The sequence below is a fragment of the Rhinoderma darwinii genome, chromosome 2 (genome assembly GCF_050947455.1).
Source record: "Rhinoderma darwinii isolate aRhiDar2 chromosome 2, aRhiDar2.hap1, whole genome shotgun sequence".
Classification (NCBI taxonomy): domain Eukaryota; kingdom Metazoa; phylum Chordata; class Amphibia; order Anura; family Rhinodermatidae; genus Rhinoderma; species Rhinoderma darwinii.
The window spans coordinates 434,055,631-434,073,808 of NC_134688.1; the positions used below are offsets into that span (position 1 = coordinate 434,055,631).

The 18,178-nt window shown below is 44.9% G+C and overlaps 1 protein-coding gene across 1 annotated transcript in view; it reads right to left on the reverse strand.

Annotated features, from left to right (window-relative positions):
- The window catches only part of DCBLD2 (discoidin, CUB and LCCL domain containing 2), a 68,053-nt gene extending 65,559 nt beyond the window's left edge, over positions 1 to 2,494 (reverse strand). The window contains exon 1 of the mRNA XM_075854441.1: positions 2,204 to 2,494. Within this exon, the coding sequence (XP_075710556.1) occupies positions 2,204 to 2,297 (94 nt within the window). The 5' untranslated portion in view covers positions 2,298 to 2,494. The remainder of the gene's footprint in view (positions 1 to 2,203) is intronic.
- Between the last annotated feature and the right edge of the window lie 15,684 nt (positions 2,495 to 18,178).

An 18,178-nucleotide genomic window follows, 5' to 3' on the forward strand; every position in this document is an offset into this window, starting at 1 on the left:
ATGCTGTAAAGTGACTGCTGTGAAATTTACAACCCTCTCCATCACTTACATTCATTTGCTAAGTATATTGCGCAGTGAATGCCAGAAATTGTGTCAGATTAGCAGATTACTGTTACTGGAAACGTTCTACGCTATCCCAGTGACTAAAGATATATCCACTTGATCCAGCCCTGAGCAGACATGGCTCGCTCCACTAAGTGCACTATCAATTAACAACCAACTTGCCTGAAGCTTCAGCACAATATACATTTGTAAATCAAGTCTACTAGGGGGTGCGTTTATTTTGAAAAAAAAAAAAAAAAGGGACCAGTTTCGAATTTATAGGAGATTTTGGGAAATCCGTACCAACTAAGGGCCTGTTCACATCAGCGTCGTCATTCCGTTCAGGGGTTCCATCTGAGCTTTTTGTTGGAGGAACCCCTCAATGGAAGCCATAGCTTCTGCTTGCATAACCATTGATGTCAATGGTGACGGATACTTGGCTAATGGTTTCCGTTTACCACCGTTGAGAGAGGGTTGCGCTTTAACGGAATCAATAGCGCAGTCGAGTGAGCTATTTATTCCGTCAGAAAAAAAACAGAATTTATTGCATTTACTGCTTTATTACAGAAAGGAGACACTGCCACCTCTGTGCCACTACGTCCTCGCCAGGACAGAGCAGAAGGAGTCTGAGGACTGATAACAGAGCAGTGTCACAATCTGGACTGGAGCTTAGAAATCAATATCACCCAGGCCATGAGAACACATTAATTCTACTTTACTGTTAACCAAGTTGACTGGCGCGGATTCCAAGAGAGTCGGGGCATCGACTACTAGAAGTCAATGAAGACACGTTTTACAAGACATCTATATTATAGCATATTACTGCTGTCACTTTATACCTTTACAGCAATAAAACAGTCCTCTGCTCACATTTCCTTAGGCCAGAATCACACACACACAGATCTGATGCAAATTGTCTCAATTTTGTCACTTTTTTTTTTTTTTTTAAAGCAAAACACAAATAAAAGGAGATCAGTTTTTACTTTGTATCTTTACTTCCATTTGGATCTAATCCTGACCTCAGATCAAAAAGAGCCAACAACTGCATCAAAAACTGCATCAAAACAGTGTGTGATCCTGGCCTTAAAGAAGAATTCCACTTTCCTGAGAAGCCTTATCTTCAAAAAAATTTTACGTCTCGGCCATATGGTGTCCCCCATCTGTGTCCAGGACCGTAAACAACTAATAATAATAATCTTTATTACAACTACAACACGCTGCTATATGAGCCCCAGTCAAGAACTGATAGATTTCTCACTGTCCCTACACAATATACATGTGCAGATATTTTGCTATCTAAACAATTTCTCATGGAAAATTATTCTGACAGCAGTAAAAGCCGGTATGTATTAATATTTCCTTTGCCCTACGTGGAAAATTCCTATCAGATGACTGTTATATAATACTATGGAACAAGAACTACAAAAAACATATGACCAGACAATAAAAAAAAATATCTACATGTTTCAGGTGGTTGGTTTCAATCCTTATTCCCTTTTAAAAAACACAAATTATTTGCAAAATATCCAATGGTCACATATAGAAGATACCTTATAGTCACACACATGCAGCTGTACATCACAATATATAACAATGCTGGATCACACACATGCAGCTGTACATCACAATATATAACAATGCTGGATCACACACAGCGGGTCAGGACCACTCCTGGATATATGTATATGGCAATAAACACGGCATGATAACGCTTAGTACAGGAGTCCATGAAATGTTACATTTTCTGGGATTTGTAAAAACCCACTCTGAAACCCGGCATAGAAGCAACAAACTTCAGCAGAATCACAACACAAATTCTCATGTCATATCACAGTCTCCATATGGATCTGAAGAGGTCATAACTCTCAACACTACAACGAGACATTACTGTGAGCGGCTCCATAGACCTCAGCAGAGCTCCAAAGGGGAGCGAGGAAGAGGTTAAAAACACAAGAATGCAAAACTGTTACAATGTATAGATCACACGTGTACAATGTATCACTATATAAGAACAATGTGCTATAGAATAGTTCTGATAGAGATGACAGCTGTGATGTGATATATATATATATATATATATATATATATATATAAAACACACACAGATATATACCCACTGTGATATGTACACATCGGAGCAGCCCCCGGCGGCCCCACTCACCGTTTTGAGCCCCCGCAGTCCGGAGCAGCACAGAGAGGACCCAGCCGGTAACGATCAGCACTTGCCGGCGGTTCAGCATCCCCCCGGTGTCCATCCCAGCAACAGCGGCCAGGGTGAATACATGCTGGGCGGCGGGAGAGCAGATCCGCACACTGATCACACAGCGGATCCCGGCAGATCCTGTGAGCGCGCACGACTTCCGCCGCCGGATCCCCACAGCAGGACTCCCGTTAACCCCTAATGTCCTGGAGATACAGCGCCGCCTGCAACAAGTTGACTATGCTGCAGCTGCTACCACTGCCTGGCGTGCGTGGGGTTAAGGGGACGTCCAAGGGGGGGCGGGTAATCACTCGCCCTCCTCCTCTCTGAGAGGGCTATGGTGTAATCCCCCCCCCCCAGTAAGGAAGATAGACCCCCTCACACGTGACAGGCTCCTCCCATAACACATGTCACGTCCACAGCGGGAATGTTTACTTTGTGCACACGTGTGTCTAGCGTGTAGTGTCCGTCCACATGACTGTCCACTCCATGTCAGGGAGAGTCCTGCAGGGGGCCTCAGGTGCATGTAGGGATTCTGTTCCCAATAGAGTCCAATATAGATTCATCTTAGTATAACAAGTAAGTTCTCATTGATAACCCGACCTTAAAGAGGCTCAGTCACCACATTATAATTACACCAAGCCCGTACTGGTGCGACTGTAAACCCAATCCGTAATTGTAACAGATCTGTAAACATTTATCCGTTATTATATGAGAAAATACAAGTGCCGCAGTTGCCGTATATGATATTTGGGAAGGAGGGGTGTCGTTTTGACTATTCCAGACATTTTGCAGTGTATGCCCCTTTAATGACTTGCGTCACTATAATGAAAAATTCAGAATTGGGTATATTGATACAATGGTAAGAATCACAACTGACAAATTTCTTACATGAGATGGAAGATTTCAAAAAAAATTTTTATAACACTTGGCAGAGAATTTCGGCTCCTTCTAACATCACTCTATAATGTGTGCATGATGGGAAAATCCTACACATTGTGGTAAATGTTGTGTGAAGGTCCCTGGAGTGACAACTCTATAGGATACACCATAAATGCCTGATCGTGGGTAGCCTAGGTGGTAAACAAGCATTTGTGGCCCTGTGCCCCATCTACTGAATACTGGGAAGAAGAATGGAGAGCTTGGCCATACATGTGCGGGCACTCTCCATTATAGACTATAGGAACGCACTCACTCGACTGTGTTCATTACTCCTATAGACAGGGGCGCACCCAGAAATTGTACTTAGCCGTCTCCATGAGTTGCCGCCCCCTCCAGCGCTCAGTCCCTGAGGCGTAATTTGAAGCTTCTTGGCCCCAATGCAAAATCGGTAAAAGGGCACCCACCTACTATGTGGCATTCATTATACTGGTGTCTTCTTATGTGGCAGAGAGGCTTTTAGAACCAGGACTTGAAACTGCTACCTCTTCACCCCCTATAGCTGCGCCCAGAGACAGGTCACATCTAACTTGTCCGATTCCCCTCCCCCTCCCCCACCCCATAGCAGATGCTGGTGGGACCTTTGGGCATAGTCATGAGATTGTTAGCGGAGCATTTTTAGGACCCACTGATAAAAATCTTATGTCTATGGCCAGTTTACACCGTGGATGCCAAGGTATTTCATACCATATGTGTATCCATATGGATGGTACATGTACATAGATACCTTTCGGTCTATCCTACACTATATGGACATAAGTATTGGGACACACCTCTTACTCATTGTATTCAGGTGTTTTGTTCAGTCCCATTGCCATAGGTGTATAAAATCCAGCACCTCGCCATACAGTCTACCCGTACAAACATCTGTGAAAGAATGGCTCGTTCCAAAGAGATCACTGAATTCCAGCGTGGTACTGTAATGAGATGCCACCGCTGCAATAAGTCAGTTCATGAAATTTCAACTTTCTTAGATATTCCACAATAACCTGTGAGTGGTATTACTGGCAGACCATGTAAAGTTACAGAGCGGGGTCACCGAGTACTGAGGTGCACGAATGTCGCCAACACTCGGCTGGCTCAATGACTGCAGAGCTACAAATCTCTGCCATTAATATCCGCACAAAAACTGCCTCGGGAGCTTCATAGAATGGGTTTCCATGGCCGAGTAGCTGCATTCAAACCCTACATCACCAAGCACAATGCCAAGCGTCAGATGGCGTGGTGTAAAGCCGCCGCCACTGGACTCTGGAGCAGTGGAAACGTGTTCTGTGAAGTGATGAATCACGCTTCTCTATCTGGCAGTCTGATGGACGAGTCTGGGTTTGGTGAATGCCAGGAGAACGTTACATGCCTGACTGCATTGTGCCAACGGTAAAGTTTGGTGGAGGAGGGATAAAGCTATAGGGTTGTTTTTCAGGGGTTGGTCCAGGCCCCTTAGTTTCAGTGAAGGGAAATCCTAATGCTTCATCCAGTGGCGGATGAAGAAGACCATGGGCCCTGGGCTGTTACCCAAACTTGGGCCCCACTTCTCCACCACCACCCTGCCGCGCCGTAACTATTGCTAACACTACCTAAACACTAGTACACAAAGTATGCACATTATGCACAAAGTACACACATTATGCACAAAGTACGCACATTATGCACAAAGTACGCACATTATGCACAAAGTACGCACAGTACACAAAGTACGCACATTATGCACAAAGTACGCACATTATGCAAAAAGTACGCACAGTAGGCACATTATGCACAAAGTACGCACAGTACACAAAGTACCACATTATGCACAAAGTACGCACATTATGCACAAAGTACACACAGTACACAAAGTACGCACATTATGCACAAAGTACACACAGTACACAAAGTACGCACATTATGCACAAAGTACGCACATTATGCACAAAGTACGCACATTATGCAAAAAGTAGGCACATTATGCACAAAGTAGGCACATTATGCACAAAGTACGCACAGTACACAAAGTACCACATTATGCACAAAGTACGCACATTATGCACAAAGGACGCACATTATGCACAAAGTAGGCACATTATGCACAAAGTACGCACATTATGCACAAAGTACACAAAGTAGGCACATTATGCACAAAGTACGCACATTATGCACAAAGTAGGCACATTATGCACAAAGTACGCACCGTACACAAAGTACGCACATTATGCACAAAGTACGCACATTATGCACAAAGTACGCACATTATGCACAAAGTACGCACATTATGCACAAAGTACGCACCGTACACAAAGTACCACATTATGCACAAAGTACGCACATTATGCACAAAGTACGCACATTATGCACAAAGTACGCACAGTACACAAAGTACCACATTATGCACAAAGTACGCACATTATGCACAAAGTACGCACATTATGCACAAAGTACGCACATTATGCACAAAGTACGCACATTATGCACAAAGTAGGCACATTATGCACAAAGTACGCACAGTACACAAAGTACCACATTATGCACAAAGTACGCACATTATGCACAAAGTACGCACATTATGCACAAAGGACGCACATTATGCACAAAGTAGGCACATTATGCACAAAGTACGCACAGTACACAAAGTACCACATTATGCACAAAGTACCACATTATGCACAAAGTACGCACATTATGCACAAAGTACACAAAGTAGGCACATTATGCACAAAGTACGCACATTATGCACAAAGTACACAAAGTAGGCACATTATGCACAAAGTACACACAGTACACAAAGTACCACATTATGCACAAAGTACGCACATTATGCACAAAGTACGCACATTATGCACAAAGTACGCACAGTACACACATTATGCACAAAGTACGCACATTATGCACAAAGTACGCACAGTACACAAAGTACACACATTATGCACAAAGTAGGCACATTATACACAAAGTACGCACATTATACACAAAGTATGCATAGTATGCAAAGTACACACGAGTATGCACATTATACACAAAGTACACCAAGTAGGCACATTATACACAAAGTACGCACATTATACACAAAGTATGCATAGTACGCAAAGTACACACGAGTATGCACATTATACACAAAGTACACCTTGTAAACACATGAATATGGACATTAAACACACATGAATATACACATTAAACACACATGAATATGGACATTAAACATACATGAATATGGACATTAAACATACATGAATATGGACATTAAACACACATGAATATGGACATTAAACATACATGAATATGGACATTAAACACACATGCACTTACCTTTTAAGTCTTCACTGCAGCTCTTCTCCTGCTCACAGCACGACACAGAGCCCGCCGACAGTCTCCCCTCCCCCATGTCCCGACAGCTAGCAGCAGAGGAGAGATGTTTAGAGCAGGGAAGGGGGGCTGGAGGGGGAGCTTCTAAAGCAGCACAGACCACGGCTGCTAAGTAGAAGCGAAGCTCCCCTCGCCTGACAGGTGCGGTCCTGGCACCGGGGCTCCCTCCGGTGCTAGCGACGCCACTGGGCATGAGGGGGTTCGGGCGGTCATGGGCCCCCTGGGAGCCTTGGGCCCCCTGGGAGCCTTGGGCCCCGGGCGACCGCCCGAAACGCCCTAATGATAATTCGCTACTGGCTTCATCTTACCAAGACATGTAGGACAATTGTAACTTCCAACTTTGGTGCATAAAGGAATGGTTGGGGGAGTTTTGTGTAGTTGAACTTGACTGTCTCGCACAGAGTCCTGACCTCAACCCCATCCAAGCCCTTTGGGATGTACAAGAATTGAGATTGCGACCCAGGCCCTCATGTCCAACATCAGTGTCTGACCTCACAAATGCTCCCCTGGACTAATGGGCAAATATTTCCACTGACACTCAAGAGTGCAAGAAGAGTGTTTTAGCTGCAAAAGGGAACCAACTCCATATTGATGTCTATGGATTTAGTGACAAAGGGGGAAATGTAACAACGTTTCTACGTCAAAAAAATGTTGCAAACGGGCCGCTCTAGACTCTTTTAAAAAAGAGTGCGTAGCTTAGCAGAAGGGGGTGTGGCCACAGCAGCCTGCCGCATTTACTATGATTTACGCCAGAATCTGTCATATATTACTGCGTAAATCTACGCGAGCTCCTGGATGGTAAAGATTTAATTTAGCGGCACATGGACAGCTGAAAATGCAACAAATTTATTAAGAGGAGTGTGCCTCTAAATACAATGCATTCGGAAAGTCCTCAGACCCTTTAAATTTTTTCACATTTTGTATTGTTGAGGACTTGTGCTAAAATAAAAACAATTCAAGTTTTTCTCCATCATTCTGCACTCAATACCCCATAATGACATAGTGAAAACAGAATGCTAGTAATCTTTGCTAATTTATTGAAAGAGAAAAACTAAAATCTTGCATTGACATAAGTGTTCAGACCCTTTACTCAGTACTTAGTTGAAGCATCTTTGGCAGCGATAACAGCCTCCAGTCTTCTTGGGCATGATGCCACAAGCTTTGCACCTGGAATTTGGGATTTTATGCCATTCTTCTCTGCAGATCCTTGCAAGCTCTGTCAGGTTGGATGGGCACCGTCGGTTAACACCCATTTTCAGGTCTCTCCGGAGATTTTTTATTGAGTTCCAGTCAGGGCTCTGGCTGGGCCACTCAAGGATATTCACAGATGTAAGTCCAATGGGGTTGTGGATCCACTGGGCTACTCCGCCGTAATGGAGTAGCTGCTGGCCAGATGGGTTAAACAGTCACGGGTAGATGCTACCATGGTGGCAGCTGGTTACAGTCAGATTGCAGGTAGTGGATACAAACTGGTGCTGGATTACTCGGCTGGTGCCGGATTACTGGAAGCAGGCTGTTGCCAGATTACTGGAAGAAGGCTGGAGCCGGATTACTGGGAGAAGGCTGGTGCCGGATTACTGGAAGCGGCCACAGGGTACAAGATACCAACTGGTCACAGACACAGGATGCAGGATGCCGACTTGGTCACGGACACAGGATGCAGGATACCGACTGGTCACGGACACAGGATGCAGGATACCGACTGGTCACGGACACAGGATGCAGGACATAGGACAGAGTCGTAGCTAGGTTCTCCTGCACCCGGTGAAAAGATTCAGATTGCCCCCCCCAACTTATTTCCCGACATCTCCTTCCCCCTCGCCATGTTTGCTTTCTCTACAAATCAATGAGGTGCAATTTTTTTTCACAATTTTTTTAATGTAACTCGAGCATAAAAGCATTTCTACATTTTACAAGCAATATAGTTGATAACATAGTTAACATAAAAATAAATTAAGAGAAAATAAATGAAAGAGGCCACACACAGCCCCCTGTAGATAGCGCCACACACAGCCCCCCCCTTATAGTTAACGCCACACAGCCCCCCTGTTGTAGATAGTGCCACACAGCCCCCCTGTTGTAGATAGTGCCACACAGCCCCCCTGTTGTAGATAGCGCCACACAGCCCCCCTTGTAGATAGCGCCACACACAGCCCCCCTTGTAGATAGCGCCACACACAGCCCCCCTTGTAGATAGCACCACACACAGCCCCCCTTGTAGATAGCGCCACACACAGCCCCCCTTGTAGATAGCGCCACACACAGCCCCTCTCTTTTAGATAGTGCCACACACATCCCCCTTGTAGATAGCGCCACACACAGCTCCCCTTTTAAATAGCGCCACACAGCCCCCCTTGTAGATAGTGCTACACACAGCCCACTTCCCCCCTTGTAGTTAGCGGCACACTCCACTCCTTGTAAATAGCGACACACTCCCCCACTTGTAGATAGTGCCACACACAGCCCGGTGTCCCTTTGTAAATAGCGCCACACTCCCCCCTTGTAAATAGCACCACATTTCCCCACTTTTAAATAGCGCCACATTTCCCCCCTTTTAAATAGCGCCACACTCCCCCCTTGTACTTAGTGCCACACTGTAAACAGAGCGGTGAGCGGTAGCCTACTGCTACCACTCTCCACTCTGCCTGACGTAACTTACCAGAGGAGCCAAGGTTGTCATGCGGCGCAGGCAGCGGCGGAGTTCCTTCTGACTAGGGTTGGTGACAGCCAGGGCCGGCCTAAGGTTGGATGGCGCCCTGTGCGGGACTCTATTGCCGCCCCCTACACAAACCAAAAATTAACCACATATATAGACACGCACATACTGGAACATATATACTGTATATACATAAAGTGTAATGGCAGGGGGTAGGGAGACGGACAAGTGAGCCCTAATCTACCCGCCACTCTGTCCCTGCCTACTTGCAACGACCCGCCCTAGGCGACGGGGTACAACTGGGCGGCGGTCCCTGCGCTCAGTAAGTGCACGACAAACACGACAAACATACAAGGAACACAAGCAAGGAAAAGGGGCCGTTGCCCACGGCAACACCGTGAGCAACCAGAGTGGTGAACGAGCCGAGTCAAGCCAGGAGTGTGCGAGGTACAAAACGAAAAGCAGAAGAGTAGTCGGTAAGCCAGGGTCTGTATGGAGCAGGATCAAAAATAGCAGGAGCTGTAGCTGGGCCAGGAAACCACAAGGAAAGAAACACAAGCAATAACAAGCACCGAGGGACAGGAAGTGCAGGCTTAAATAGACCGAGGGCGGGAGCTAGCTGAGTCTGGCCAGGTTACGATAGGCTCTCCCACTCCTAAGCCTGCCAGCCTGAATGGTGGAAGCAGGAGTCAGTCTCAGGGATGTATTCTCAGGTGCTGACTGATTAGTTCTGGGAGTTAACCCCGAAGCTGTGCCTGGCAGATCCTTTACATAAAGACAGATATTTAGACATACAGGCAAATATACATACACAGATCTGTAATATATACATACAGGTAAATATATAGACGTACAGACACATATACACATACACCGGCAGATAAATACACAGACAGGAATATATACAAATACATAAAAGGCACATATATACAAGTAAAAAGACACGTTCACAAACAGACCCATATACACCCAGTACAGATAATGTTGTAGATTTCACATGCAGTCCTATGTAACATCACAGATAACACAGTGATAATTCTCTGAGTACAGATAATGTAGTAGATTTCATGTGCAGCCCTATGTAACACCACCGATTACACACAGTAATAACTGAGTACATGTAATGTAGTAGACGTTACCTGCAGTCCCATGTAACACCACAGATAACACAGTGATAACTCTCTGAGTATAGATAATGTAGTAGATGTTACCTGCAGTCTTATGTAACACCACAGGTAACACACAGTGATAACTCTCTGAGTACAGATAATGTAGTAGATGTTACCTGCAGTCCTATGTAACACCATAGATAACACAGTGATAACTCTAAGAACAGATAATGTAGTAGATGTTACCTGCAGTCCTATGTAACACCACCGATTACACACAGTAATAACTGAGTACATGTAATGTAGTAGACGTTACCTGCAGTCCTATGTAACACCACAGATAACACAGTGATAACTCTCTGAGTATAGATAATGTAGTAGATGTTACCTGCAGTCTTATGTAACACCACAGGTAACACACAGTGATAACTCTCTTGAGTACAGATAATGTAGTAGATGTTACCTGCAGTCCTATGTAACACCACAGATAACACAGTGATAACTCTAAGAACAGATAATGTAGTAGATGTTACCTGCAGTCCTTAGTAACACCACAGATAACACAGTGATAGCGCTCTGAGTACAGATAATGTAGTAGATGTTACCTGCAGTCTTATGTAACACCACAGGTAACACACAGTGATAATGCTCTGAGTACAGATAATGTAGTAGATGTTACCTGCAGTCCTATGTAACACCACAGATAACACAGTGATAACTCTAAGAACAGATAATGTAGTAGATGTTACCTGCAGTCCTATGTAACACCACAGCTAACACAGTGATAACTCTAAGAACAGATAATGTAGTAGATGTTACCTACAGTCCTATGTAACACCACAGATAACACAGTGATAGCGCTCTGAGTACAGATAATGTAGTAGATGTTACCTGCAGTCCTATGTAACACCACAGGTAACACACAGTGATAACTCTCTGAGTACAGATAATGTAGTAGATGTTACCTGCAGTCCTATGTAACACCACAGATAACACAGTGATAACTCTCTGAGAACAGATAATGTAGTAGATGTTACCTGCAGTCCTATGTAACACCACAGATAACAGTAATAACTCTCTGAATACAGATAATGTCGTAAATGATAACTATACCCACAGACACACACACACACACACACACACACACACACACACACACACACACACACACACACACACACACACACACACACACACACACGGGCATATATATATAAGGGCAGCAGAGAATATAAAGGACAGCATGGTATATAGGGGTCAGAAGGGTATATAGGGGTCAGAAGGGTATATAGGGGGCAGCAGAGTATATAAGGGGCAGCAGGGTATATAGGGGCAGCAGAATATATAGGGGCAGCAAGGTATATAAGGGGCAGCAGCGTATATAGGGGCAGCAGGGTATATAGGGAAAGCAGGGTATATAGGGACAGCAGGGTATATAAGGGGCAGCAGGGTATATAAGGGGCAGCATCATATATAATTGGCAGCAGTGTATATAGGGACAGCAGGGTATATAAATGGCAGCATGTTATATAAGGGGCAGCAGGATATATAGGGGACGGAAGGGTATATAGGGGCAGCAGGGTATACAGAGGGCAGCAAAGTATATAGGGGGCAGCAGGGTATATAGGAGGGAGCACATATACCTGCATTTTATCTGTTCTACTTTAATATTGAACACACACTTTTACAAAGAGACATAAACACATGCAGACACACACACACACACACACACACACACACACACACACACGCACGCACTGTAACATATACACATACAAACACAGAGACACATACTGTATACCCACTACAAGCACATATACACACAGACACACATATACACACATAGATACTCACCATGTCTCCTTGCTGACAGGATCACAGGTTTCTTGCAGGACGGCCTGTGGGCGGAGCTACCTCCTCTGCTCCTCGGCTGTTATTTACTCCGTGTGTGTGTAACAGCATAGCACAGAGTAGAGGCAGAGCCCAGTGGCACCCCCTACATGCTGGGAGGGTGCAGCGCCCTGTGCGCTCGCACACCCCTAAGGCCGGCCCTGGTGACAGCCTAAGAGTGGACCAGTCCAGTCACCTGACCCGAGTCATCTGATCTCATGTCACTGACGTGAGGTCAGGTGACAGGTCAGGTGACTGGACTGGTCCACTCCCTGGCCGTCACAGACCCCAGTCAGAATGCCGCTGCATGATCTCCTGGCTCTACCTAAAGCTGATCGCTGCTGCAGGTGTCCGACATACAGGGCGCCTATCAGCAGCGATCAGCTGCTCTGCGGTGCCCCCCTTCACTACCACCTAGTTGCGCCCGGGGTACATGCCCCGCTTGCCCACCCCTAGCTATGCCCCTGTATAGGATACAGGATACCGACTGGTAACGGAAACAGGATACAGAACCTCCGCAGGATAACAATAGGTTAGTACAACGTTGCTCAGGCACTGGGACAGTTGGCAGAGTTCCTTTAATAGTCCAGGGTATACAGGGTTAGGTTTGGGGCACTTTTACTGGTGCGCGGGCTGGCCATTGAATAGACTGCCAGAGCGCACGCACACACCCTACGGGCAGATCGTGCTCTCTGCCTGACACATCTCACAGCTCGCCAGCATCCCGGAGGAGGTGGGCGCCAGTGAGCACAGTTAAGCCGTTACCGCCAGCAGGAGGGGAACATCGGTGGTCAGAAGCCGCCAGCGCTACAACAGAGTTGTTCCTTAGCCACTCCTGTGTTGTCTTGGCTGTGTACTTAGGGTCATTGTCTTGTTGGACAGTAAACCTTCGGCCCAGTCTGAGGTCCAAAGCACTCTGGATCAGGTTTTTATTAAGAATATCTCTGTACTTTGCTCCATTTATCTTTCCCTCAACCCTGACCAGTCAGCCTGTCCCAGCCGCTGAAAAACACTGCCACAGCATGATGGTGCCCCCACCATGCTTCACTGTAGGGATTGTATTGGGATGGTGATGACCAGACATGATGCTTAGAATTGAGGCCAAATAGTTCAATCTTGGTTTCATCAGACCACAGAATCTTGTTTCTCACAGTCTGAGAATTCTTTAGGTGCTTTTTTGCAAACTCCAGGCGGGCTTTCATGTGTCTTTTACTGGCTCCATTCTGGCCACTCTGCCATAAATCCCAGATTGGTGGAGTGCTGCAGTGATGGCTGACCTTCTGGAAGCTTCTCCCATCTGCACACAGGATCTCTGGAGTTCAGCCAGAGTGACCATTGGGTTCTTTGTCACCTCTCTTACCAAGGCCTTTCTCCCCTCATTATTTCGTTTGGTGGGGCGGCCAGCTCTAGAAAGAGCTAAATTTCAAGTGTCATAGCAAAGGGTCTAAATACTTATGTTCATGCAAAATATGAGTTTTTCATTTTTAATAAATTTGCAAAAATTTCTAACATTCTGTTTTTACTTTGTCATTATGGGATATTCAGTGCAGGATTATGGGAAAAAAAACTTGATTTTTTATTTTATTTTAGCACAAGACCTCAACATAACAAAATGTAGAAAAAGTGAATTTGTTGCATGTTACTCTTACATCTTACAGCTTGATTTTTATTAAGACTAGCCCAAACTTAATATTTTTTCCAATATGTATTGCAAACAAACACTGTCCCTCCCCTCCAGTGTATTTAAGGCCATGCTACATTGCTCCTTTCATAGGGAAGTTTTATTTGGTAATTCCATTAGATATTTGATCTATGTGCTACATATTCAATGGAGGTGCCGTGGGGTTTTTGAGTCAACATTAATAAGGATATTATTTGATTGTGTACAGTTGTTAAAATTTCAGGCTGGACAAGCCTCTTCTTCATACAGAATAAACTGACACTGATTATTTGGGCAGATACCTATAGTACCTCCGATTCTACGTAGAAATGGATGTTTTCTTTCTCATGGGTTTCCTTGTATGAAGGTATTGGCAAAAGTTGATGGTGCTTCAGAATTAAGTTCCTTTGACACGCCTCGATATGGGCTGTAAAAATGAGAAAGAACATATGTTCCCCCACAAAAATAAATTATATACTATTTTATACTATATAAAGTGTTAGCTAAAAATTCAGCTGTTTTCCACGTTTACAATTTCCGAGATTACCTGTATATAATCCCCTTAATTATGATACAAAGGATGAGCATTTAAGGTGCTAATCGATACCCGCTCATCTACTAATTAGTAAAGCCGTACACTGTACAAAAGGTGTGGGTTGAGCGCTCCCTATGTGGGATTTACCGACTTTGCACAGTTTTTAGACAATGAATGCTATTTATTGCCTAAAACAGAAATGGAGTCACAATAGGAACAATACAGTGTAAAGGTATGTAGAAATTAAAGGTGATTTGTTTTATCTGTTTCATGCTGGACATGTTGCAGCCACAACAGTCCTGCCTAAAGCTGGCCATACACAAAATGGAGTTGTTAACTAGCAGGTCGTTTAGTTCACAGCAATCATACTAGACTACCCCATAAACAGCATGGCCACATGGGCATATTATTTCAATGGGGAGAGGGAGATATGCTTCTGCCAGACACCTATGGTGCCGCTTATTTTCCTAGGAAACAAAGGATTAGACCACAGGATTGGACCACAAACATTACATAGCCCCCATCAAAGATGACTGGATCTGTCAACAGATATCTCATGTGAATGGTCAGCTGTTCACTGACCGCTACTTCCTTTTGATCGTTTAGGTCATTTCTATAGTGGGTGGCCCTTATTTTGAACACTCTGTAGAAATAGGTTACTTTTTTCAGTGTAGATTACAAAATAGACGTGTCAGATTTTCTTGAAGGTTATTGATTGTATTATAATTTTACAGTTCACAGGAAATGCTGCTACCATGTTCATATTAGTATTCTGAGCTATACACATACACGATCAGTCATTTAAACCACCTTCCTAATATTCTGTAGGTCCCTCCCGTACTGCCAAAATAGCTCTGACCCGTCTAGGGATGGACACCACAAGACCTCTGGAGGTGTCCTGTGGTATATGGCATAAAGGTGTTATCAGCAGTAAGTTTGGAGGTGGAGCCTCCATGGAGCGGGCTGGTTTTTCCAGTACATCCCATAGATGCTCAATCGGATTGAGAAGTGGGGAATTTAGAGGCCAAGTCAACACCTTGATCTTCTCATCATGTTTCTTAAACCATTTCTGAACTATTTTTAACGTGTGGCAGGGCACATTGTCCTGATAATAGAGGTCACTGTCGTTAAGGTCTACAGTTGCCATGAAGGGGTGTACTTTTTCTGCAACACCTCTGCACCAAAAGAAGTTAAAACCAAACTGAACAACCAAAAAGACACAAAAAATGTGATAACACAGAACAAACGAGAAGAGGGGGGAAGGGAAAAAGGTTAAAAAGAAAGGAAGAATCAGGGGGAATAAAGGTAGGGAAAGGCCTTTGGGGCCCCTAAGAGGAAGAAAAGGCGCAAGAAGGGCTCAAACATTGTCCTGGCCAATCAGGGTTAAGTCCACCATGCCAAACTTAGGCAATGAACAAAGACCCGAATCTCTCATCTAGGTGTACCAAGTGGAAGTGAACCACTGTTGGTATTCATACCCGGATTTCTCCCATTCTCATGATAGTATTCAACCTACTGACACATAGAATTCATGTCTTCATTAATCTCTTATTCAGAAAGTTCTGCATACATAGATTATGTAAGTCAATGCAGCTGTCACGTAGGGTTTGTGGAGCCACAGGGCCGTACTGCCTTGGCAGTATGGCAGCTGCCCAACAGGGCGCAGGTCAGAGTCTATAGTTCATATAGGGTACCTGTGGCAGCTCGGACAGTAGCAAGGCTGGCTTGGCTGGGACTAGGCAGCAGGTAGACATCAGGAGTGGAGTAGCAGGACAGGCGTGGTATACAGCAAAGCACGGCAATAGCTCAACACGGCACTAGATCAGGATACAGGTTACAGGATACAGGAACAAGAAACACTGGGCACAGTAAACACTAGGGGACCATTTGCAAGACAAACTTAGGATACGACAACAACGCTCAGGCGTGGGAGGAAGGGGCTGAGGCCTTTTTATAGCCCAGGGTGCTCTGGGAGCAATCAGCTAAATCTCCCACATGCGTGTGCTCTGGCTTCTTGAGTCTGGACTGAGCTCTCGAGCGCACCCTGTGGTCACTGTGGAACAGGATGGCCGTATGTGCAGACATCTCTGGAGAGAGGGGCGTGGACTGGATGGAAGGAGTTTGTGGTCAGCGACCACAGACGTTACAGCAGCTACTAACATGGACAAATTCTTTACATCCATATTTCACATATTCAGCATGTTCTTTACCTGTCTGTATTATTAGGGTATGTGCACACACACTAATTACGTCCGTAATTGACGGACGTATTTCGGCCGCAAGTCCCGGACCGAACACAGTGCAGGGAGCTGGGCTCCTAGCATCATACTTATGTACGATGCTAGGAGTCCCTGCCTCGCTGCAGGACAACTGTCCCGTACTGTAATCATGTTTTCAGTACGGGACAGCAGTTCCACGGAGAGGCAGGAACTCCTAGCATCGTACATAACTATGATGCTAGGACAAAATTTATGAATGGGGAAGAGGGGGGAGGTAGACCTCCAGCTCACCGTTTAGTTGTGTCTGAGTGCAGACAGCGCCCGGATTCCCGCGCGGCCAGCGGTAAACAACAGGAAGAAAAAAAAAACTATATGGAGTAGTTCTGTGGCAGAGTACAGGAATGAATGTTAGGTGAAGGATAGCAGTAAGCCCTGTTCAAATGTGCCTACGCGTTTCTGACATGCCATGAATAAGGACACAGATGTGTCAGAAACGCGTAGGTACATTTGAACAGGGCTTACTGCTATCCTTCACCTAACATTCATTCCTGTACTCTGCCACAGAACTACTCCATATAGTTCTATCATTTTTATCTTTGTTATACCAATAAAATTGGAACAGGAGTTCCTTTTTAACGCACACCCAGCGCTGGATCTTGGTTCTGTTTTTTTTTTCTTCCTATGATGCTAGGAGCCCGGCTCCCTGCACTGTGTTCGGTCCGGTACTTGCGGCCGAAATACGTCCGTCAATTACGGACGTAATTAGTGTGTGTGCACATACCCTTATTGTATTTCCCCTTTTAGTCAACAGAGCCTAAAAAAATATAAAGTAGAATATTTATTGCATTTTTTTTGTTGATGCATTTTGATTCAACTACGCCCCTTTCCCAAAAGTGTACAGGGCTTAGTAAAGAGGAGCCTTCTTAATTTACTATAATATACGCCAGAAACTGGCGTAAATTATAGCGGAAATCTACCACTTGTCGTAGCTGGCAGAGATTTCCATTTCAGGCGCATGGGCAAGCAAGAGATGCGCATCATTTAATAAGTGGAGGGCGCCTCTTATAAAATTAGGCACATCTAATGCCAGCTATCTTTATATTAAAGGGTACCTGTCAGCAGTTTTGAGGCCTCAAAACTGCTTACTGAATGATATATGGGAGGGGAAGGGAATTCAAATCGTGCCTTTTTCTTAGTTGCATGACCAAGAAACCGACGTATGATTCACTCGTCGAACGTGCCACTCTGAGTTGCTCTGAGTGACGGCTCTACCGGCCATTCAGGAGACCACTAGAGCCGTCACTCAGAGCAGAGGGGCAGGGCTTGCAGCGTGCAGTACAGGACCACTTGCACATCAAATCCCGCCTCAGTGGCACTTATAATCGGCCGATCAGGGGAATTGAACATCATTGTCTCAGTCGTGTAACTTGCATTACTGAGAAAAAAGTACGTTTCCAATGCCCTCTCCATCCCCTATATCACCCTTTAAAGAGGCTCTATCACCACATAATAAGTGCCCTATCTCCTATATAAGGAGATCGGTGCTATAATGTAGGTGACAGTAATGCATTTTATTTCTAAAAACGATCTAT